This window comes from Nesoenas mayeri (genome assembly GCF_963082525.1).
Source record: "Nesoenas mayeri genome assembly, chromosome: 2".
NCBI lineage: Eukaryota > Metazoa > Chordata > Aves > Columbiformes > Columbidae > Nesoenas > Nesoenas mayeri.
The window spans coordinates 126,627,195-126,650,754 of NC_137543.1; the positions used below are offsets into that span (position 1 = coordinate 126,627,195).

The 23,560-nt window shown below is 39.1% G+C and overlaps 1 protein-coding gene across 1 annotated transcript in view; it reads left to right on the forward strand.

Moving 5' to 3' along the window:
• Positions 1-695: 695 nt before the first annotated feature.
• The window catches only part of RFTN1 (raftlin, lipid raft linker 1), a gene marked incomplete at both ends in the record, with an annotated part of 85,296 nt that continues 62,431 nt past the window's right edge, over positions 696-23,560 (forward strand). Inside the window, one exon of the mRNA XM_080364195.1 lies at positions 696-840. Within this exon, the coding sequence (XP_080220321.1) occupies positions 696-840 (145 nt within the window). The remainder of the gene's footprint in view (positions 841-23,560) is intronic.

The following is a 23,560-nucleotide window of genomic DNA, read 5'->3' on the forward strand; positions in this document are numbered from 1 at the left end:
AATGTGTAGCAGAAATGGTTGTCAGGAGTAATCCTTTAAAACGCTGTAGGCTGGCAGCTTATTAAAGAGACCTAGATTTATCTAGTCCAGTTCTGTGGTTATGTGCCTCTCCTAGTTTGAAGATGAATTCTGCAAAGTGCCATTATTTCCTGTGGCTTACCTGAAAAAATGAGGTGGAAGGAAGTCAGGTAGTTTTTAGTTCTCCGCAAGCTTGCTTCTTCCATTGAATTACAAGTCTACATATTGATTTGAATGTTACAGAGATCTTTGTAAAAGATAGTACTATCTGCTCTCATAGTAACTGCAAATGTACAAATTGTTATTAAGTTGTCAACCCTTATATTAGCAAGTTATTTTGCATTTTCAGGCACTTTTTATCATGGAATATGTGTCTTCTGGAGTATACTACTGAATACATGTGAAAGATGTAAAACACTTACATTAAACTGTCAATTTTCCAGTAAAATAAAAGTATGCCTGATGGTTGATATGAGTGGTATATACTTCAGTTACTATCTGAGCATTTAATTATACAATTACATATAGTTTGTAGGTAGCTTGTATTTAAAAACTAAAAATCACCATAATGTACCATTGTGTTGCAAGAAACCAGAAAGAAGAAACCCAAAGTGAGTGGTTTTAATACTTATTCCTTTTTTCCTTTCCCTACCTTTTTTGTATCAGGAGCTGCTGAAATGGGTTGTGGATTGAACAAACTAGAGAAGCATGATGAAAAACGACCTGGTAATATCTATTCAACTTTGAAGAGGCCCCAGGTAGAAACCAAGATAGATGTTTGCTATGAGTATCGATTCCTGGACTTCACGACACTAAATGATAGTAAGTACACAGTATTTTTCTTTAGATTTTTTTTTCTATCCAATTTAACACGTTAATTGCTCCATAGTGGTTTTCTAATAGTGTGTGTAATAGTTAACCTTTTAAAATATCTTTAGTTTCTTTAAATAAATGCCTTCTTTTCAGTCATAATGCTGACATGCAGAGATCTTATTGAGAATTTTCTGTAAATTTTTGGTCCTTTACACCCTTACCCTCACCCCCCCCCCCCTTTTTTTTTTGGCTTGCTCTAACGTACATTTTTTTTTCCTTAATGTGCATTTTATCCAGGTTTTATATGGTAAAGCAATTCAGGTCTGCCAGGTTGTATACTTTACTGCTCTTTTTCCTTCCTCCCCTTCTGCTCCCTGTGCTCCCTCAGGAGTATTTTGAGAGGTTAAAGTTAGTGTTTTCAGTTTTGATAACTCACCTTAAATAACTCTGATGTGGTTACAAATATTTATAGGTTCACCCATGTGAGTGGTAACAGGATAGTGGGAGACATTGAAGATATAAAACACCAAAGGGGTGAAGGTCCAGTCTCATGCAATTTTTACCTTTTTTTTTTTTTTTTCTATCTGAAATAGTTTTGCTTTAATTCACATAACAGTCCATAGATATTTCTTTCCCTCCTGATTGACATCAGGCATCTCTGCCAGTATTGCTCACACCATCACCTGTGCCCTCTTTCACTTCAAAATTAGCCTGTTCTACAAGCAATTACTCCTCACACCATTTGGAAATCTGAAGCCTGAGCAGAAGGCTGGGACCTGCTCCTTGCTATATATAAAACAACATGGTACCAAAATCTGTTCTAGCTCGTGGGCAGGATGCCAGGTAGAGCCTCTGTGCTTTTTGCCCTGCAGCGCGCTGCTGCTTCTCTTGTTCTGCAAGTTGGGTCAAAGGAAAAGCTGAAGCGGTACGTACGTCTCTCACTGTGCGAGACAAAGAGCTGCTGGTGCGTCACTTGATGTGGCACCTCTAGTGCAGTTCAGTATGTTCAGCTCAGACTAATGTGAATTTGTTGTTTTTTAAAACTTGCTGCAAGTGAGTTTGAATTTAGAAAAAGGCGGAGGTTTGGCATAGGTGGTTGGACAAGGGTGCGCTTTTGTAGGCAATGTGGGAGCTGAGAAATTTTGGCTTTGCAGGCTTTTCTTAGTGTTTATCTTCAGTACTCACAGATTCCTATGGGTTTTGTCGCACTAATTGGGATGCACTGCAGTTATTGAGAACGTCAAACAAATGGAAGAGGAATTTTTTCATGTTTATGTATTGCAGTTTATACATGTATGTATTTTTTTTTTAATTCAAAGTGAACTGTTTATGTCCATTGATAGTTTGACAACCTTTACTGAGATGTACTGCACATCATGTCATTAGTGAAAATGAATTGAGGACATGCTTCTATGGGTTTTTCTGGGATGCTCGTCACTATTCTGTCTGACTGCCTTACAAGCTTTAGCATGTGCATTCTGGTACCTCATGAAGTCTCATCTTTGTCACCATATGGAGAAAGGACCAGTTCATGCGATAGCAACGTGACTTGCCTCAGGCACAGAGGCTGTCTGGCACAGAGCAAAAAAGTTAAACCCAGAATTTCCAGGTCTGATTAAATGATAGGTTTATTGTAAAGCACACTCATACGTTTTTCTTACTCATCATAGGTCATTTTATTATGGTTTTAAAGAGACTGTGAGTAGAACTATTTTTATCAATTTCTTTGCCTTATGAAAGGGTGTAAATTATCCAGCTTCCACTGAGTTCTGCTTTGGCATGTTGTATACCCATCACTCCAGTCTCTGATGATGCCAGTGGGTAGGCACACAAGGATGGGATGGAGCTACTGTTCCTGCTCTTTATCCTCAGTATCACCCATGACTGTGTGCTCTCAGGATTCACAGGGCAACAGCTTGTGGTGATGCAGCTCCCTCCCTGCTCATGTCGTTGTCTGTATGAAGGTGCACATCCTCCTGCATAGTGTTACAACATTTCAGGTTTTTCTCAATGGTGACAGCATCCCTGCTTCATTTATTTTTTTGCTCAGAAATAACCTCTGCAGATAACCAAAGTTAAGGATGAGTGTTTCACCTGTGCCTGTGAGGATTCAAAGGCTACTAAAAATGAAATGCTCACAGCTGTGTAAAAAGTAGATTTGGATTGTGAAGTCTGTCTTCTGTGAATCTACTTTAGCCCTTTGAGTGTGTCTGTATATCCTGACATATTTTTTTTCCACGGGTTTTCTGTTTCATTACATTTTTAGAATAAGCCATGCTAAATTATGAGCTGTTGCAGAGTATTTTACGGTATCCGTATTCTAGACCTTATTTACAAGACTAGTGAGCCTGGCTCTGAAGACTTATTTTTCTCTGAGGCTTTTCTGTAACATTTATTGCTCTGATAACTGTATCTCTCACAAGTATTTAATCTTAATGGTGAAAAGCATGTGATTATCTCCATGTTGCAAGTGGGAGCTAATACACAGATTACTGCCAGAAGTTTTCCAGGTCCTTAATGTTTCTCCACCTGTTCCAAAAGCAGCTCTCATTGACTTCAGGTGTAAATATGGATGCTGGCCACACTTGCAGTTTAGAACTGCAAGTATTCTCAGATCTGATATGCAGATAATCAGAGATCGCTTCCAGAATGTAGTATATCTTTTTAACTGCAGTTTTACAGGCAGCTAGGTGGACATAAGTTTTCTGCAGCTCTGTGTGGGGAGATACTGTTCCCCTCTCTTGCCTCGTATCAGCTCTGTGAATTGATTTACCTCATGGATCTGGCAGAAGGCTATGCAGTCTTTTTGTTTGGTTATTTTCTGTCAAATCAGTGTCTTGTGAAAAGGTCTGAAGAATGCTGGAGCTGGTAGAAGTGGTTGAGTGTGCAGTCAGGAAAAGGGAAAGGACCTTCTTTAAATCAGCTCACACTGTTACAAACTCATTCCCTTAGCATCACTGTAACAATGGAGATAAAATTCTGTCCTGCTGGTCACTTCTCTACTATGTCAGCCAAAAACTTAACTTTTCTTGTTTACGGTGTTTGGTTACTGTTTACCTTCTGACATACACAGCTTAAGGAATGTATGCTCCTTTATTAAATATTTTTATTCATTTCTGAACTTGTGTCTTGCTCTGCACTGATGTGGATGTCCAGTGGAAAGTAGTGTTTCATCACTTATTTCAGTACTGTGTAAATAATGCATAGATGCAAAGCACAGAATCAAGGTTGCAAGTGTAACCTTCATTCTGATGTTTCCCAGTGTTACACAGTTGATGTTCTTGGGAGCAAAGTGTCTAGAGAAAGATTTCCCAAGCTTTCAAGGAAAGCAGGCTGCGACGAACCCATCAGTTTCCATCATGTGCCACAAAACTGACAATCTGCATGGTTCTTCAGAACTAAAATGGTTAGATTTGGCACTGTCCTTTACTTTTTGAGCAAGTGTGATAATTGACAGTAGCAAGGGGTTATCATTTAGTGTAGGTTGGCACTTGAGGAATAAGGAGCACTTTGATAAGGCACCTCGAAACCTTGAGGTGTGTATGTTCCTTTTGAGTTGCTGGCTTTATAATGTCTGTTTATGAGCCTTATCTGTCTTGTTTCAGCTGAGGTGGCCTCTTCCAAGAAATCACAGTCTGTCTTCAGTGTTGTTGCTTGACAGTGTCATCCTATGCTCTGTTCTTTAGTCATCTGTGCTGTCCAAAGCTTGTGGACTGCTGCTCTCTCTCAAGTGAAATCACACCAGATTTCACCTGAATTAAATTGATAAAAACCCCACATTTTTTACTTGTCAAGAAGACATGAATAGGTTTGTCAATTGGATGAGTCATTGCAGGGTCAGCAAAACTCCAAGGACAGGATCGTTCCCCTGCTAGCGGCAGTGTGCTGGAAGGTTGCCCTGACTGTAGCTTGTAGCTTCATTCCTGGTGTGCTCATCCAGCTCCTGAGCTCAACCTGCCTTGCTGTCCCATTGTAAGACTCATTCCTTCACTGTGCAGATGATGCCTTGGAAAGGGTGCATGTTTTTTTAGCAACTTACTCTCAATAGCTTTATCTGCAGTTTGAATGTTGTTCTAGCTCTCTGCTGGCTAATCCTCACTTCAGAGTTGCTCAGCTGGCTGCCTTCTCACTGACTTGGAGGCAATGCTAGTGCTAAGTGGAAATGATTGAATTTTGTAACAGTAAAAAATTTGAGGACAGTAAAACACATTAGATTGATGCTGAAGCAAAGCTTTACAAAGCCAGAAGAGACCAATCAGGGTCTATATGTATATACTTCAGACGTTTACTGGTCAAAAACCACAAGAAGATTGTGTCACCCCCACTAAAACGAAAAAATCGTTGTTTATTTTGCATCCCTCTCTGTATCAATAAAAAGAGATGGATAATGATCTTGTATCTCTCTTATCTCCAAGTTTTATTGGAAATAAGAGGTAAATGGTGAGCGAACCTGAGGAGGACGTGCGGACAAATGGAATAGTCTTAATTTAAAGCAGCCATGTTTTCAGCAATGACTCTATGGGGTAAGCTGGTTTGTTTTGTTTCGATATTTTGTTTGAAAGAGAAATATTTCAGTAATCTGCAGTTCTTTCCTGCTTTTATCTGATCTACTTATTTTGGAAAACTTCACTTGTGATGACAGGTCATCCAGAAACTGAGCTCTCCTTCTTTATTCTTTATTTCTTTTCTTTCACCCCTTTTCAGTTATGATGACCTTCTGAGAGAAACCAGCAATCTGATAGTTATTTATCTCTTCCCTTCTCAGAATACCATAGACTTTTTTGGTGTTTTTGAGTTGTAGTGGGGTTTGGTTTTTTTTAACTGACTTGATTGCAAATTTATTTTTTTCTTTGCTTTACATTCCTATAGTAATTAATTGGCCTGATGAGTTGCAACAAGTTTTGGCCTTGAATAAAGTTGGCATGAAACATATGCTAGCCATGTGATGAGGATGAAATGGGGGTATAATTTTTTTTAAATGGGGAAAGGCTATACTCTGAACAAGCCGTTTGTGCTGTAAAACCACTAAAATCCAGATGTTTTGACTGATGGAATGAAAAATAGCAATGCTTCACATTTCCCAAAGAAGTTCTTAAGTTATAATGTGAATACAAGGGCGTATGGTTTTTATCTTTATTGTCAAGAATTTGTTTCTTTAGTTCTAAAAAAAAGTCAAAGTGAAAAAAATTATTTTTAAAAGAAGGTTATTAGTTAGATTTCAACGTTTCCACTATTTTTTGCTTAAGTGTTGTTGTCTAAGGACATGTATTTCACCAGGAGAATACTTTCAGTATAACAATAGCATAACAAATTTACTACACTCATAAAACCTTCTGATTTGAGGCATTTTGGTATGTGTATGTGTATATATTTATATGTATGCATATACAGATAAAATTTGAAAGTGTATCTATCTTTTGAGTTCTGACAGTCTTCTGGATACTATACAATAATATTTTGGGACCAGTTATACTGCTCAAAAAACATTTGTGTCTTATTACAACTGCTATGGCTGGGCTTTTGGTTGATTTTAATTGTTTTTTTTCCTAATAAAGACACAAATAAAGTGTTAATGAACCTTCATAAAAGACATAATTGTCGTATTAAAATTGATAGTCAAACATCTCAGCATGGACATATTCTTAATTTATAATTAAATTTCAGTTGTGTGTAGGCTTACATAGATAAAAACCCCTCAATGAGGGGAAAGAAGTCGTCTAAATGGAACGTGGAAGTGACATACACTGGGAAGTGTGTGAGTTGAGTGTAGAGAAAGCATTTTTCCTTACAGAATATGTGTGCATTATTTGTCAGGAAGTTCTGTTTGCTGCAGTATGTAATATTTGTTTGTGACTCCAGTGCTTACTGTCTCTTCCTATAGGTATTTTTTATATTACGTTAAACAGTTATTTGTGCCTGGCTTCTGCTTTCTGTTCTCTTCACCCTTCACTTAAAAAAATAATTGAAAACAAACAAAAGCCCCTGATTCTCAGAGCAAGTGGCTGTACATCTGAAAACGAAACAAACCTTGCAACTCTGCATTTGCAGGTGTTATTATTTGATTTAACAGTAGTAAAAGCAATTGTTTCCCCATTGGTGAAGTTATTTAATTTCCTGTTTTCATTTCTGTGAGCAAAAGAACATTAATGAAATTAGCATTTGACTTTTGTATTTCCAGTTGGCCAGGTCTGTTACCACCATTTGGTCCTCAGGAGTCATGAAATGAAGTTAGCAAGGCAAAATATTGTTAGGTTATTAATGTCATGTGATAGCTTGAACCAGACTGTGTATAGATCATGTACAACAGACTAAAACATTGCTTCAGAGGGGCTGAATGGGTAACAGGTTCAGAGCAGTGAGATGGTGGGCAGAACAGGCCAGTGGGTTACTTCTGCGTAGCCCAGATTCTGTTAATGCTTCCCCTTTGTTTAAACTTTCTCTGTGTCTGTATCCTATTCAACTTAGTTTGATTATATGCACTAAATAATATGCACATGATAAAAAGAATCAGCATAAAGGATGTGCTGGATCTGGACTTCAGTCCTCTCCATTAATGCAGACCCGAAGAACTGAAATATTTTGGCTTCTCTTGGTATTTTGTTTTAAGTGAATTACAGTCTGTAGTAATATGTAACCCTTCAGGACTTGCCACTGGAAGTCACAGCAAAATGAAATGTTCTTGCTGTAGCAGTTTACACAACTTATTTGTGTGTCTTGGGAAACCTGCAGTTGGACATAAAAGGAACATTCCATATGTTAGTAGTTTAATAAATGCAATAAATTACATCATAAATGTAATTGCTTTAAAGAATATTTAGGAATAATTTGAACTCCTTTACCATGGTTGGCTTTTTAATAAGGATGCAGGACTCCAGTAAAATCTGTTAGACATATTCTAGTTTCTAAATACAAGCTTTGCTTTCCATAATTATTGTATATAGATCCTTGTTATGGTAGACTTTATGCACACATTCTCTCTTCTGTATTTATAAGCATATCTGTATCTGTACATCAGTAATATGGGTGTGATGCATATGCACACGTATGTATTGTGTATGCATTTATATTATTGAGAGGGTAATTAATGAGAATATGAATATTCAGTCTTTTTGCTTTCTGGCTACACTGTGCACAGAAAGTAAAAAGAACTTTATCTAAAGTTGTATCATGACTCTGACAGAACTGGGAAGAGGTCCTGGGCAGTCCAGTGCTCTAGTGGCTGGATCATGGCCTTCAAAACACCCCTCTCACTGAATCTTAAGCAAGAACCTGGTCAATATTATGAATTAAGTTTCCTAGCCCATGTCTTAACAGTTATATACCTGCAAAAAAGCTGTATCTTTCACATACTTTCACATACTTTCAAGTTGCTGGTATTGCCTGTCTCCTTAAGATCCAGCTGAACTGTGGCACTGCTGTTTTGTGTTAGAATAATACAGTATAGGCAAGATGGAAGCTTAGATAAACTATGGTATGTGTATAAGAAGTCTCGAATATGTTAAAAAGAATGCATATGGTGTGTTTTGGAGTGATGTTTTCAACTGTGATTGGAAACATAGCTTTCTTTTAGATGCTTTTATGGAATCTCACCCTAAATACATTTAGCAATGTAACAGCCACTTTTACACCTGGATTCTGTATTCTACATATGTTGTTGGACAATGGCTGCATGCAGATGAAAAATGGGCTAGGGAGAGAAGGACCATTTGTGGGATGTTTTCTATTTATGTATGTTCCATATAGGGAAAAAATACAGGTGCTGCAATAGTCATATTTATGCTGTCTTTCCTGGTCTGTACCCATTCTTAAACTGAAGACGTGTGGCTATAATACTCCAGTCTCACCAGGCGGTCGTTGATTTGTATCTACTGTGTTAGCTGAAGCTTCTTCTTAACATAGTTATTGAATTCTTCTTACAAGAGATGCATACCGTACATCACACATACATGAACATTGCAATTCACTCACATAATGGAAAAATAGTTACAGGTCTGTCTAAAAAGAGGTCTGAACTTCCCAGAAACTTTTTCTTTCTATCAGCAACTCAAGAATTGCACATGATCTTCCTGAGTGACCCTGTATTTTCTTTTGCCTCTGGCTTTGCACATTTTTCCAATCTTCCTGTGGTTTTCATCCTCCTGATGCTGTTCAGGAGCCAGGGAGCTGGACTTGGCAGTCTACAGGGCTGGTAGACAGGAATTTCTGATGGAATGGTGAAATTCTTCAAGCCACAGAGGCCCAATCCTATTTTCTCAGAAACATAACTTCCCCTGTGATTAACTGGAACAGGGGGTCACACAGTGGCCTGTAACTTTGAATAATAAAGGCTTCATGGTTTCATTATGGGAGAGGAGTGATTAGGAGTCACCTCTGTAGTAATCTGCTTAGACCTTTTATGACTTGTTACTACAAATTCCTTGACATCAGCCAGATAAAAAATTATTTACAAAATCTGTGCAATATTTTAATTTTAATGGAGTTCTTAATAATTTACTTTGTAAATAAGTATTGTTGTTTGGCTAAAATCTCGTGCAAATGAAAGGTTTAGAACTGGTTAATCCTGAGGGGAGGATACCCCCTTTGAGATAAAAAAACAAATTGTTGGTGTCAGCTGCTTGTGACTGTGAGAAGTTGCTTTTCTTAACCATACTGAAAAGAAAACGCTGAGTAGATGTACCTTGACTGTGTGGAATTTTTTTCTGTTTGCATGTATTTTTCTGATCTTCATGTATGAAGAATAAAGAGTTTCTATTGTGGTGGAGTGTGGACATTAAGCTATTTCCCATAACCTAATAACAGTGTCTTGGTGGGTCAGACCCAAGGGTCCACATAGCTCAGCGCTGGCTGGTATTGGGCTGTGCGTATCTTGTGTGGTGCAAGAGGATCAGCCAGCTGGACTGGAGGAATGGTTTCTGGGGAGCTCACACTACATTAAATGTATTTCGAGGGTTTTACTTTGAACAAGAGTCAGTGTATTCTTGCATACTGAACATCCCACTGCACGTGAATCAAAGCAACCTGAAGGAAAAGTATCTGACGAGTGTTTGCTTTCTGGCTTGTGAGCCCTTCTGGGAACCACTTTAGGTGGTGCCATTTTGTCCCCATGCTTGACTCAGACAAATGACTGTAGCTTGTCATTGTCTCTGCCAGTGATGCTTGTAAAGGGGTTTCATATGCAGAAACAAATCTAATTTCTGTTCCTGCTTCTGTTCCTAGTTTGTTTTCTGTTCCTGCTTTTTCATACGTGCTACCATTGCACCTGCTGCCTGACAACTTCTCTTGACTTTGTTGTCATGGGCAAAACAAAGATGGAGTTTGGGATGTAATCCTAGAATCATATGATGCTTTGGCTTGGAAAGGACCTTCAAAGGTCATCTAGTGCGATAAGCAGTGACATCTTCAACTAGATCAGGTTGCTCAGAGCCTCGTCCAGCCTGGCCTGGAATATCTGGGGCATCTACCACCTCTGGGCAACCCGTTCTAGTCCCCCTCTAGCTGTGGCACTTAACGTGTGAGCACATCCCAGGTGAGCCGACTCCCTCCTGTTTCCTCCCTACTTTTGTCTGAGCAGGAAGGCACGGACTGTGCTTTCTCGAGATTTCACTCTTCTGTGTGCTCTGCCCTAGATTGCTGGAGGGTACTGTGGGTGTGGGACACAATGTTGGACCGCTAGGACTAGTGGTTGTCTCTCTGCACTGAGGATAGTGTGGTGGGTTGGAACTTGCTGCTGTTTTTGCTTTGCCATCACTGGATTAAATTTTGGGGGTCAAAACCTGCTCTCATAGGTGTGGCTGTCACCCTGTGGAGTCCCATGATTGTAGCACCTGTTAGTCAGTGGCTAATCAGTTTAGGGAGGGAGGCCAGTATTTGCAGTGGGCAGTCATGATAAAGGTCTCTCACACCATCCTCCAAATGCTTTTTTGAACATTGCTCTTGCAGAGAGGCACAGCAGAGCTGAGTGTCTAGAAGTGAGGAGATTCAGAGATTCACTCTTCTCCTGGTGGCATATGGCCATTTATCGCTTTTAGGTGGGCATAGTTATTTTGTCGCTTACCTGGCCTTCAATGCCTGTTTTGACTTTTTCTTTCTGTTGGCAGATGCCTCTGGCCGCTGGATCAGTGGCCCTCAGGAAGCCGAACTGACTTGGGACTGAGTTGCTTGCTAACGAAAAGCAGAGCTGAAAAGTAGCAGCAGCACATCGTGCAGGAGAAGGGAGGGTTGAGGGTGAATCTTGTGTCACTTCTCTTCTGAGAAGTGACTAAGGAGGGAGAACTGACAAAGGGAAGAGTGATAAAGTCTGTTCTTCTGCTCTTCTGGTTTTGAGAGGACAGACGTTTAAGGACAAGGAATGGGAGTAGTACAGGCTGATAAAGGCCTATAGTATGGAGTTCAGCTCTCCCCTATTATCAACAAGGAAATATGCATCTCTCCTTGGGAAGCATCTGTTCCTTCCCTGTTTTCCTTTCAGCTTGCAGAGGAAATGGCCTGCCAGTCCTGTTCCTCGGCTTTTGGCTGAAGCACCTTGTTCAGAGCAGGACCATGCCCTGTCAGCTGCTTGACAGGCTGTCAACACTCATCTGACATGTCAGCTCATATGAAGCTCCAAAGGGTCTTCATAGCCAGAATCTTTCAATCCTAAAAACTGCCTCTACACTTTCCCACAAAAAAATGCAGCAATCGAGATGTCTGTCAGCCTTGTGATGAGCTATAACATCCCTAGCCCAGGCTTCCTGCCACAGCTTTCCTGCTGCTGCACCCCAGAAAACATGGGTGCTTTAGGCTTCTTGCCTGAAAAAGCAGAGTGGAAGGCACAGCTGCAGCTGAACAGCAATGGATCAGCAGAAGAGTTCAAGTAATACCTTTCCCAGCTTTATTCTCAAAGGAGACCAACACGTCCCAGAAGTTATAAGGAAGTGAAAAGGAAAGGAAGGAAAGTGAGATCTGGAGCTTCTGGGGCAGGGACAAAGGGAAAAAGGGTGATTGGGTGCTGATATGGCCTGTACCAGAAACATTCCCCAGTGGACCAGCATGTCCAGAGGATTGACTGGAGCAAAAACCAAACAGCAGAGCTCAGCTTGTGCATCAGGCACTGCACCTACAGTCATGGGGAGAACACGAGAGGTATGTACCCTGCCTGCAGGCTGCATGCCAAAATGGAGAAAAAAAGAAAGTGTGAACCTGACATCATTCCAGTGAACAATCTCCTCCCCCACAATACAATGTGACTTCTCCATGCTGTGGGCTCTGCAGAGGATCACCCACGCAGCTGAGAGGACTTCCAGGAGCTGCAGGAAGGGTGGGTGTCAAGAGGATGTGACCAGACTCCTTTTAGTGGTGCCCAATGATAGGGTGAGGGGCAGTGGGCACAGATTGAAGCACAGGAGGTTCCATCTGAATATGAGGAAAAACTTCTTTACCTTGAGGGTGACAGGGAACTGGAACAGGCTGCTCAGAGAGGTTGTGGAGTCTCCTTCTCTGGAGACATTCAAGACCCACCTGCACAAATTCCTGTGTGATCTACTCTAGGTGAACCTGCTTTAGCAGGTGGGTTGGAGTACATGATCTCCAGAGGTCCCTTCCAACCCCAACCATTCTGTGATTCTGTGAGCTGGACCAAGTTGCTGCTGTTGCTCCTCAAAGGGGATGTATGACCAGGTGGCTTTTGATGAGTGTGAAATGGAAGGGCACTGCCCTGACAGCCTTTGCCACCTGTTGCTGTCTTCTAGAGAGGCAGAACCACCATGGCCTGGACCAATGCTGTTGCAGGTCATGGGCATGAAAACCCCAAATGTGCTTAATGCCATTGTTGTGATGTTGGTCAGTATGCTCCTCTGCTCCTCTGTGTTTGGACAGGGAAGGGGCTTCACAGCAGGATCTTTTTGTGTCTGGAAACCTAAGGGGACTGTGTCATTGGGACACTTGATATGCTCTACTCACTTTGTTGCCAGGATAGATGTGGGCACTCATGCAGAGTGAGGAGGCAAGGTCTTCAGAAATGAGAGGCTATCAAGAGAGAGCAGATAAAATAGAGAACAAATATCAAGGGACAGAAGGAGCTGAGAACACAAACTGAAAAACCTTGAGGGTGATGGCTGACAGTAAAAATGGAGGACAGGTGTCATTTGGCTCGTTAAGTAGGAAGAGAAGACGTGGCATTGCATGAGTTTTCAGTGTTTTGGGAGCCTTCCATTGCTGGAGGTGTGCCTTTTTGTTGGGTTGATATCCATGAAGCCCAACTGGGACTGCGGCTGTCATTCTGACAAGATTTTCTATCAATTTCTGCCCAAATAAAACCAGTGATATTCTGCATGGACAGGTACTGAAGATGACAATTTACATTTCTGGGTTCAGATCCCTTTTGGGTCTTTCATGACAACAGGTTTTGTTTCTTGAAAGTGGCATGAAAAACCTCCCCTGAGTGTGTTAGACTTATTTCATTACTGAACAGGAAAAGGTTACTTTAAACCTTAAAATGCTGTCATTTCTAGGAAAGATCAACATTCATTTAAATTTTATCTTAAAAATAACCTTAGAACATTTACTAGTTTAAATCTGTCATGTCTATTGTGCATGGAATCTGAAGGATTTCTCATTTTCTTTGCCCAGTTCTCTAAATAGATAGAATTGTTGCTTTAGCAACAACCGTAATTGTGACTGCAATTTAAATTAAGGTTATGAATATTGTACTCAGCAAAATAATGTAGTTTGCAAACCTTAATGATTGTGTCTCAAGTGTTAACTGTTAGTCTTCAGGCTAGTCTTATGGCATTTGCATAGGTTTGGTGTGCGAATGCCTGACCTGTGTTTTCTTTACCTTGACTTCGTATAGAGGCAGGTGTTGATCCTATGTTTGTGGCAGTGCATTATCTACATGAGACTTTTGTTTTTCAGCGCCTGTATGTATGTGCACAAGTGACATGTAGCTTACTAAGTGTTCTGTTTGTACTAGCTGTAAATGTACTGCCAAGGAAAATCTCAAACTGAGCCTGCTATAATGCACCTTTTTGCATTAGGTCTCAGTTTAATGCTGCATTCCAGGTGCTTCAGACACCTTCTTGCTAGTTCATGGCCAGCCAGCAGCAATTTCAGAATTCTTCAATGTAATTTTGTATTGAAATACTGTTTGAACATGACTGTCTTACAGCTATAACATATTTTAAAGCTGATAATGATTGATCCAGGCCTCCAGATTGTGGCCTTCTCTGTAAGTCCTGAGGCAGTCTGGAAAAATGTTCATGGCTTATGTGGAGGGAGAAGAACTTGCATGTGTTGAGCTCTGTGCCAGTCTTGCTTCCAGTTCTCAAGCTTGCGCCTTTGGCACTTGTTCAGGTATCCTGGCAAAACCCTGCTATGTGTTGTATATTTTTGCCCTGTATTTTAAACACTAAACAGAAGACTCAGTGGCTTGGTTTCATCTTATTGCAGTCATACAAATACGTGATATCCTGGATTAAGAGGAGGCCAGGTGACACAATTACTGCATGAAATTGCGACTTGCTTCCTGTGATGTAACTTGCACACCCAGCAAACTCTTGGTTTGTGTGCAGCTTTTGCAAATGATTTGATACTTGTGGCACACTGTGCTATATGATAAACTTAGGATCAGCAGCAATGTGAGGGGGTTTCCATATATGAGGTGGCATATGAGAAATTTCAGCTGAGTCTGATGCTTATTCAGCTGCTGTAGCTAACTGGTATGGCTCTTACTGGTAAGTGGTAACCCATGCATTGTGATAAGGTCTTGTACAGGAACTGCAACTCTAAGGCTTTCCGGCCGATTGGTTTTAGCAAACCCTGCCGCTTATTTCACACAAATGGAGCTCTATTTAGTTGGAATTGTAAAGAACTCTCAGCATCCTTCCTTTCCTTCTCCTCTCAAATAATCATCCTCTCAACTTGAGGCTTGCACTGATTAGCTACAGATTCTTCTTGAAAGGAACAGTCCTTTCAAGGGGAAAGGAATCTCATTAAGCCTTTGCTGTGAGCTGCAGCTCTTGATCAACACACGAAAGACAAGCTTGGCAGTCATCAGGTGAGTTAAGAACTGCAAAAATATTACCTGTCTCTGTTAAACAGTCATCAGTTGAAAGAGTTCATCTCGTTCTGATAGTACAGAGGCTTTTGCGTGCTATGTGGCACATAAAAAATTAAAGCCATCAAGGATGTGAGAAGTCCTAAAGTTGCCATGTGTTTCCAAATGAATTGATAAAAGGCCTTAAAGCTGAAAGAGAATGAGGTATGAGGTTTACAAATAAATAGATGGAATTTTGAGAAAGAGATAAGCCAAGACATGGTTACTGGTGAAATATAAATAAACAGCAGTCTACTGCTATGGTTCCTTGGTTGCTAAGCCCTTCATTGGTGTTCTTTTGTTGCAGCAATTGTTTCCTGAATTTCTTAACAACAACTGATATAAGAATTGACAAATAGTGCTAAATTGCATGGGTTAATTCACCAGTAATTATTGTACAGATTATTAGTAAGCAAAAAAAAATTAGCATCTAGTTTTATCTCAAATCACAAAACAAAAGAACAAAAAGAGTGACAGAATAAATGGTCTTTTGTTAAGTTATTGTCTCATAAAGTTTGGAACTGTGTCAGAATTGCTTTTTTGTTTTGTTTTGATTTTGTTGTTTATTTACTAAGGAATGCTCAGCTCAGATGCAGCATCTGTCTTTCTCTGCAGTCCTTCTTCCACCCGATTTTTCCAGCTGGGTTGAATGCCTTGATGAAGCCTTTCAAATGATCAAATAGATAAAATTGTACATATTCTGTGGGATTATTTTCATTGTTCTTCACCACATGTTCACTGAATAAAATACTTCATAATTGTAAGACTTTGTTGTCAAGCTGCACTTTTGCACCTTGCACTACTTGTTGGCTTTGTTGTTTGTTTAGTTTTTTTATTATAGTAAATTTTTGGGGAAAAATTGGTCTCCCATCAACAGATACTTCCAGGGAACCCTTCCAGAACCATTGGTGGAAACTTGGGACTATTTTATAAATGATATTTCATTATTAGCCAGTAGCAGGTCTGGCCCTTCTTGACCTAAAAGGGCGTACAAATGGTTTTCTGTTTTGCATAATATGCTTGGGAATAGGGAGAAGCAGAAGTGTCTTGAACGTGGGCTGTCATATGATTAGAAGTTGGAGCCACGTGAGGCTGCTTGTGACCTCTCTTTGGGTTGCATTATTAGGAGCAGTGAGAAAACACTATTTGCCAAGGCACAGAGGTGCTGGGCTTCGCACGCTTTTCATGGATTTGCGCCAGAGGTATTGCCTGTGCCAGCGGTAGCTGACGAGAATAACGGTGAACAGTTCTGTTGTGTGCTGGTTTTGAATACATATCCTCATCATCCACCACTGTGCCACCTATAAAGTTGATTTTATATTCCTCGAAAAGGGAACTAAGAAATAGACTTATTTGCTTCTGTATTTTATTATTTAATCAGAAAGAACATGCATTTATGAAACTGATTTTTTGATGTCACTAACCTGAAAGGGATCCTGTCCAGGGGATAAGGAAAGGCTTAGATATTAAGATTGTCTGCATAATGCTTTTTAATTACCACCTCCCTACCATGAAGGAATTCTGTCCCTGTTGGACAGAACATCTGTTACATCTTTATTGCATATACCTACTACTTTGGGATCAGATTATAATAACTTCATTAACTCATTCTGTGACAGCTTTGAAGGTAAGGTGTCTCTGCTTCTTGCCTTTTAATTTCTGATAAATGTTGTAGATGCAGCACTTTTTCTGTCAGAACTACACTGAGAAATAAAGGTAAAATAATGTCTTCTCATAAATATTTGTAGAAATACTCTACTGGTTTTGCAAACAAAATTGCAGCAACAACCATCTTATTGCAAAATAAAAATTAAAAAAAATCAGTCATTCCATTCTAATGATGGTTGAATTTGTGGCCATTTTCCCATGACCCATATTAAACAATATATTTGTATGCTATCAGGATTACTGTGTGGGAATTCTTCACTGGAAAACAGAAACTGGCCACATTTTTCTGAAACTGAGGGAGTAGGAGTTCAAATTCTAAAGAGTGACAGGAAAACTTGCTCTAAGCAAAAAAAAGCAGGGGTTTTTTGCCAAGAAAAACTTTTTTCTTTAGTAAATCCATCACCCATGCTCTAGCAGACTTGCTTAAAAAAACAAAACAGTACTTTTGGGAAGTGCTTTGTTAACTTCTAACAGCCTTTTCCACTACTCTCTGGCTTTCTATCAAGCGTTCCTGCCAAGTCGAAGTGATGTGGTGTGTTTGGCAATGACATACTTCTTTTAGGTGCCAGTGGTGAACTATTGCTTGCTAGTCGTCTGCAATATTCCGTGAAAGCCTTATCACTGTTAAATACACCATTAGAGGTGTTGTAGAAGGCAATATCTCATAGTACCTTTTGCAGGATTTTCTTTGCAGGTCCTTATTTTTGTAGGATTTTTTTTTTCTTCAGAGGGTTTGGAGGTTGGTAGCGAGATGGGTTTTTCTGTTTTGTTTCTGAGCCGGTTTCCTAGGGAAACGAGAGTTAAAAAAGGCTCACAGTCTGTCTGTCTCGTTCCTCCAAATAATTATAACCGGACGACTTCAGACCAATTTGCTAGAAATTTTTGAAGGCGATCAGGCTGCTCCTAATTTGGTGAGAGCTGGTGGTTGGGTAGGAGACAGAGACCTGCATTGCTCAGGGAAAGGTGAGGAGAATTTAAGCCACACACCCTCTCCTTGGTGACAGCTCGCTGGCCAGTGAGCCCCTCCATTGCTCCAGCCGAGCCACAGAATCACTGTTTCTCATCAGTTTGAGAAATCCAAAGGGTGGGAAGGAAAGAGAAGAAGGGAAATTTGAGGCTGTGGCAGCAGTGTGGTTGGAGAACAAAAGCCTCATTGGTGGGAATCACTCTTCATTAGCTACGCTAATGGAAATAGACTTGAGTAGGAATTTGTATACTAGCACTATATATAGTGATAGAGGTAGCAAAAAGTCAGCAAAAAGTGGTTTATGTAGTACGGATTTTAATCAGATCTTTAACCACCTTTGTGTACCAATGGAGGTGGCAAATGCAATAATATATTGACTGTAAAGCAGGTTCTCTGCAGTAGAGCTTTAAGTCTCCTGTATCTCATTTCTGAAGGACATAATTGCCCAGTTCTTTGCAAAGTAACTGATCCATTTGGTGGTTCTAGCTTTATATCTTCCAGAATTAGTTTTAGTTTATGTGGTCATTCTAAAAATCATAGATGGGGTAATACATGGCTCTTCCACAAGTCAAATGAATCGGGAACCACTGGAGAAGTTGCTTGGTAGGGATTCCTGCCACCCAGTATTTTCATACATTCCCATGCAAATCTTTGCGCTTGTATCATTGGAGAGAGTGTTTCCTGTGACAATTTTAAACTGTGAGGATTTGGATCACAAGATCTTTGTCTTCAGTTCTGTTTTGCAGCGAATATCAGAAAAGCTTTAGTTCCAACCAGATCGCTCCCTTCAATGCTGTGGGGTAGATCTAAATATAGCTCAATGGTGACATTGAGAGCAAATCTTGGGTGATATGAGTTCTGCTGTGACAGTAAAATTTAAATCCTGCTTGTGTACAGACACGGGCTCTTCACGTGGAATTCACACTCCCAAACAGAGGTATTCTTACAATTTGCACGGATGGGAAAATATTCCTGTTATCAATACAGCGGAACAAAAAGTAGAAGTATGGGGCAGGAGAAGTGAAGAGGGATGGTAAATATAATACTTTCTGGAGAATGTTTAGCATTTGGTTTTTCATTGCATTTCCCCAAGCAGGCCTAACATTTGTAAACCAAGACAGATCTAATTTACTTTGTATTCTTTTTTAAAATTTGGAGTTTTCTTGGAAAGTTGGGTGGAGTCAGATGGATCAGTTTTGGTTCTGTTTATAATCCAACAGCTGGTGTGTGTTCTGGGTCTTGTATAAGTGCCCATGGAAGTGTTTGTCTTAGGATCACTGCAGGGTAATGTTTTTAAAAAAATCCAAACTCATTATATCTCCCTTTTCTCTGACTTTAATTTACCTGCCACTGAATATCTCGTGTTTATATTGAATTTCATCATGTAGCATTCTCTTACTGAACTTTGTTTTCCAAACAGAACCGAACCTGGGGCCAAAATCTATTTGAGAATATACCTTCAAGTAACACTGCTTAGTTATACAATCCATGTTACATTTTTGGCTGCTTTAACATTTGTTTAGTTTTGCCAGTAAAGCTGAAAACAATTTAAGAGACATTTATGAAAAATTACAGTGTTTCCCAAATAGGGGAATTGGATTTAAAGGAGCACCGAAATAACACTGAAAAGTTACACTTTATCTTCCAAATGAAAAACACACATAATTTGGAAATGTCTTCTCTTTATCTAAAAAGTAAAATATGTCAAGCAGGGAAAAAGATAAAAAGGTGAAAGTCACTATGATACTTTGCTTATTCTAATCTAAAAATATTCGATGTTTAGTATGTATCACTGCTTTTTTTAAGAAAAGAAATATTATTGGTTGATGCAGTCAAGAAATGAGAACATTTGAAATAGAGTAATATATGGATTTCAGTGACAGCATTGGAAAAAAATCCATTTCTAGCTTTTAAAAAAATCGAACAAACTTGGCACATGGTATCATCCTAAATAAGATTTTACAAGAAAGATTGAAAACACCTATTACAACAGAAGGGGAAATGCATGTGAAACACTGTGGATTTAAAGTGAAAAGAAACAGAAACCAGCAGGTAATACTTGAATAAAGCCTTCAAGCATTTATAAAACTGTGTGTCCTTTTCTATATATACAGTGCAAAGTGCTATGCATGAAATATATACAGGCATGACCTGCCAAGAAGATTTTAGTTTCCCTGGAGACTACCAGTTCTCTGTTGCACAGGTTGGCTTGGGGAATAAGAGCAATCTTGATAAATCCAAACCTTTCTTCCTGAGGTTATTAGAGACGTTCGTGATTTTTTATGTTGAAGGCTGGATTTATGAAATGCAAACTTTTAAGTGTTCTTTCTAATTTCCATTTATTTCTCCTGGTGTATATTTATGATATGCAGCAATTATCTTGTGAATTGAGGGAAAAAACCCCTTTATTGTAATACTTCGGCAATTTAATCTTCTTGTTTGTCTGAGTTGCGCTGAGTCTTTGATTTTTAATCATGGTTTTCAGTGTATCATGAAAAATGTACATCAGATCATAGTGCACATATTCACCCACAGTTAGTACTGTTGACTTCTTTTTCCTCCCTTTTCCTTAAAAGTTTTGAAATCCTCTTCATGTTTTTCAGTTTGGAAACTAGACTTCAGTCAAATTTATATAATACTTATTAACTATCTTGTGAATATGGAAAAAATCCTAATATAATGCCTGCAACCTACTTTGTTCATCTGTGCTTGATTAAGAATAAAACCGGTAATCTTAAGGTCGTTCACAGTTGGTTTGGATGGAAATGTGTAGAATGATGATGTATGAACCTTTCTGCTTTTTAACTCCTTGAAGAGTCAGCACATGCAGTGTTTTATTGACAATAGGATATAACGATTTGGAAAGCTTAGAAATGCTCCAAATGAAGTTTCAGAGGAGATTTTTATTATCTAGCAAAGTATACCATGAAATGAATAAATTCTGTATAATTTGGAATGTATTAAAGTAGGCAATTTTTTGTACTCTTCTGAGGATATTATCTGTGCTTTTTACAGTACCCTTACTGCAGTCCAAGTTTGCTTATTGTAAAATTTGCGAAGAACCCAGTGTGGCTTCTTTGTTATATTCTGCAGTTCTAAAATCTGAAATGAAAATTTGGCAGAAATATGGAAAGAACATCAAGGTGAAGGATAAAACAGAGAGGAGCATAGGAAAGGGAAGAGGAATTGATTATGCTAGGAAGAAAAGACATGTAAGTATTAAAACGTATGAGAGGGAGAGAATGAGAAGATTCTGGAGGCTGCTGGGTTAACTGGGAAACTTGCTGGTGTTCCTGCTAAGAATGGTGAGCACATTAGCTGGAGAAGGGTCAAAGCAAAAAAGGTGCATCAACCCTCCAAATTTCATGATGCCGCCAACTTCTGCGATATCAGAACGTCTCTTCATTAAGTGTTACTTGTTGTCGTCGTGGTTGTGGTTGGTTGGTTTTTGTTTTGTTTTTTCCTTTTCTTTCTCCTTGAGTAGCTCTTCCTTCCCTCCTTTTTAAAGCATTTGATTACTGGCTACTTGCTGTGAGAGGACAGAACTTGCTGCACCACTGGTAGAAGTGATTCGAAGTCCAATTTCACTTGTTCTTAAGCTGTTGAAATGAAGGGCATCCCGTGTTTGACTTTGGCAGCAAAGTATTGCTGTCAGGAGTTTAACTTGGTGTCTGAAGGCTTTAGGGCAGGGAACCAGTACTTTTTCTGAGGTTGGAAATAGGTGTGAATTAATATGCTGGCTCTTCCTGTAGTTCAGAATTAACCCCTTCTCTCCTCTGTAATTCAATGTAATAGTCGCCTTTTGGAGCTTGCACAGATAACAATTCTGTATGAATAAAATACTGCAACTTTGAACACTTTTTCCTGTTCGTTAGACATAATTAGAGTTTTCTTAGATTTGTGAAATGTAAATTATCTGCCTTTGTTGTCTGTGTTTGTTCTGCATCAATGTAGGAAGTAGAACCAAACAGGAGGGAGGGACAAAAAAGTATCATTTCAAAAAGTTGCTCAAGTACAGAAGGGATTTGGTTCTTTTTTCTGTGCACAGTTTAAATGAGAAGTCCCTCCCCTTTTCACCTTCTTTTATTTTGCTCTTTGCACTGTCATTAACCCTTCTTGCATCTAGTAGGTGGTCTTAATTTTGCCCATTTTGCATAGTTCTGCTCACAAGCTAATATATAATATGTAAGCTGTGAGTCATTTAAGAAGTGCTTTTCAATTTATTTAGGTAACTAAACTTGTGCTTAGTGGTTGTTTTTCCACTTAGTGGCGGTGATATCCCAGGTGTTCCTTTTTTCTGGAACACGAAAAATGAAACCAACCCATGTATAACTGCATCATATTTGTGGCAAATGTACCCAGTTCTTAAGATACTTATCTTTATGCTTCCAAGTTACAGAAATTAAACATTGACTGGACAACAAAGAAAACTCAAAGATGCAATGAGATTAGACAACACAATTAGATTCTCTAATTGCATTGCATCTTTGAGTTATCTTAGTACTTTCTTGATTTGACTGATGCATGTATCTGCTATTGCCTTATGGAAAGAAAAGGATGTTGGTATATGTCTGTGTGTGTGTACATATACACGTAGGCACAAATACATGTATACACACATACATATATGCTTATCTATATACCACACTTCTATATACACATATTTATATGCATATGTACTTTGAAAGTGTGTAAATGAGTTTTCACAGTCTTTGATTTTCCCTGCTCTACCTTCTTAAGATACATGACTTTGCTTTTGAATATTTGTAAGTTCCATTATTACATTTTCACTAAAAGTAAACACTAGGGACTTATTGAACAGTCATCCTTCATTAAAAGTATGGATTTCTATGGCATATTCATTTTTTCTTTCTTTGATGGGGACACTTACTGTATTTGCCTTGAAAATTGAAAGAAAAACCATGGAGAATGTAATTTAGCATAACCAAAAAACCAATGTGATATATTAACAGCCAGTGTCTTGCCTCTGCCTACAGTGTGAATAGTAATGGACCTCGAGTGTCTGTCTGTTCTTTGAAATTCAGGGACCTCTACACATACCTCATAGAAGCTCTATTAGAAAGGAAAAGAGACTACAGTACAGCTTATATAGTTTTTACTCCAAAAACTTGAGCATTTAACTCATCAAATTCCAGCATTAGTGTGCTCCAGGTACTTAAGGCTGTGTCATAGTGTCAGAAACACCATATATAATCTGTCACATTAGTCATACTGGTTTAGCATTTCATTCTGGTAGGTTTTATTTCAGAAATAATTATTTGGCATTCCTTACAGGACTCGCCAGAAATCTGTTTACTGCTTTGTATTCTCTAACCATTATTAATGGTTTTACCATTATTTTCATTGGAAATGCTCTGATTCTCTTATACATTTTCATTGGAACTGCTCTGATTCTCTTATGCATTTTTATTGTTGTTGACAAGAAACTATTTGTGGGTTGAACGAGGAAAGAATAGTTATAGTTAAGCAAGAGTAACGTGACTGCATTGCTTTGCCATGCAAACAATGTGTGCTGCGTAAAACAGAGTTTCCTTAGTGTTTGTAACAAAAATTTGCAATAGATGCCTTTATGTTTTTTAGTTTGAGACCGACACTGGCTGGAAATAACCATATTCTACCAGGATTGGTCAATAAGTGTTTTAATAATATTCAGGTAACAGTTTGCTTTCTGTTCTCCAGAGTAACGCAATGGCCTTACCGAGCCTTAATAGTTGGAAAGGGTGATGATCTGGATTCCTTCAGCTGTTCCAAACAAACTGCTAAATAAGTCAGTGAAAAGTGACTAATTTTTTTTTTTCTTATTTATAGTACAGAGGGAGGATCTTTTCAAGTCTCTGCTTCCTTGTTAGACAAATGCCAACACTTCCCAATAGATTTTTACTCTGCACCTTCCTCCAGGTGAATTCTGATGTTCACCCACCTCTCTGCAAGGTGCTAGGGTTCCATTCAGCCCTCAGGGCCTGCACAGATAAACCCAAGGACTTTGGCAAACCAAAAAGAGA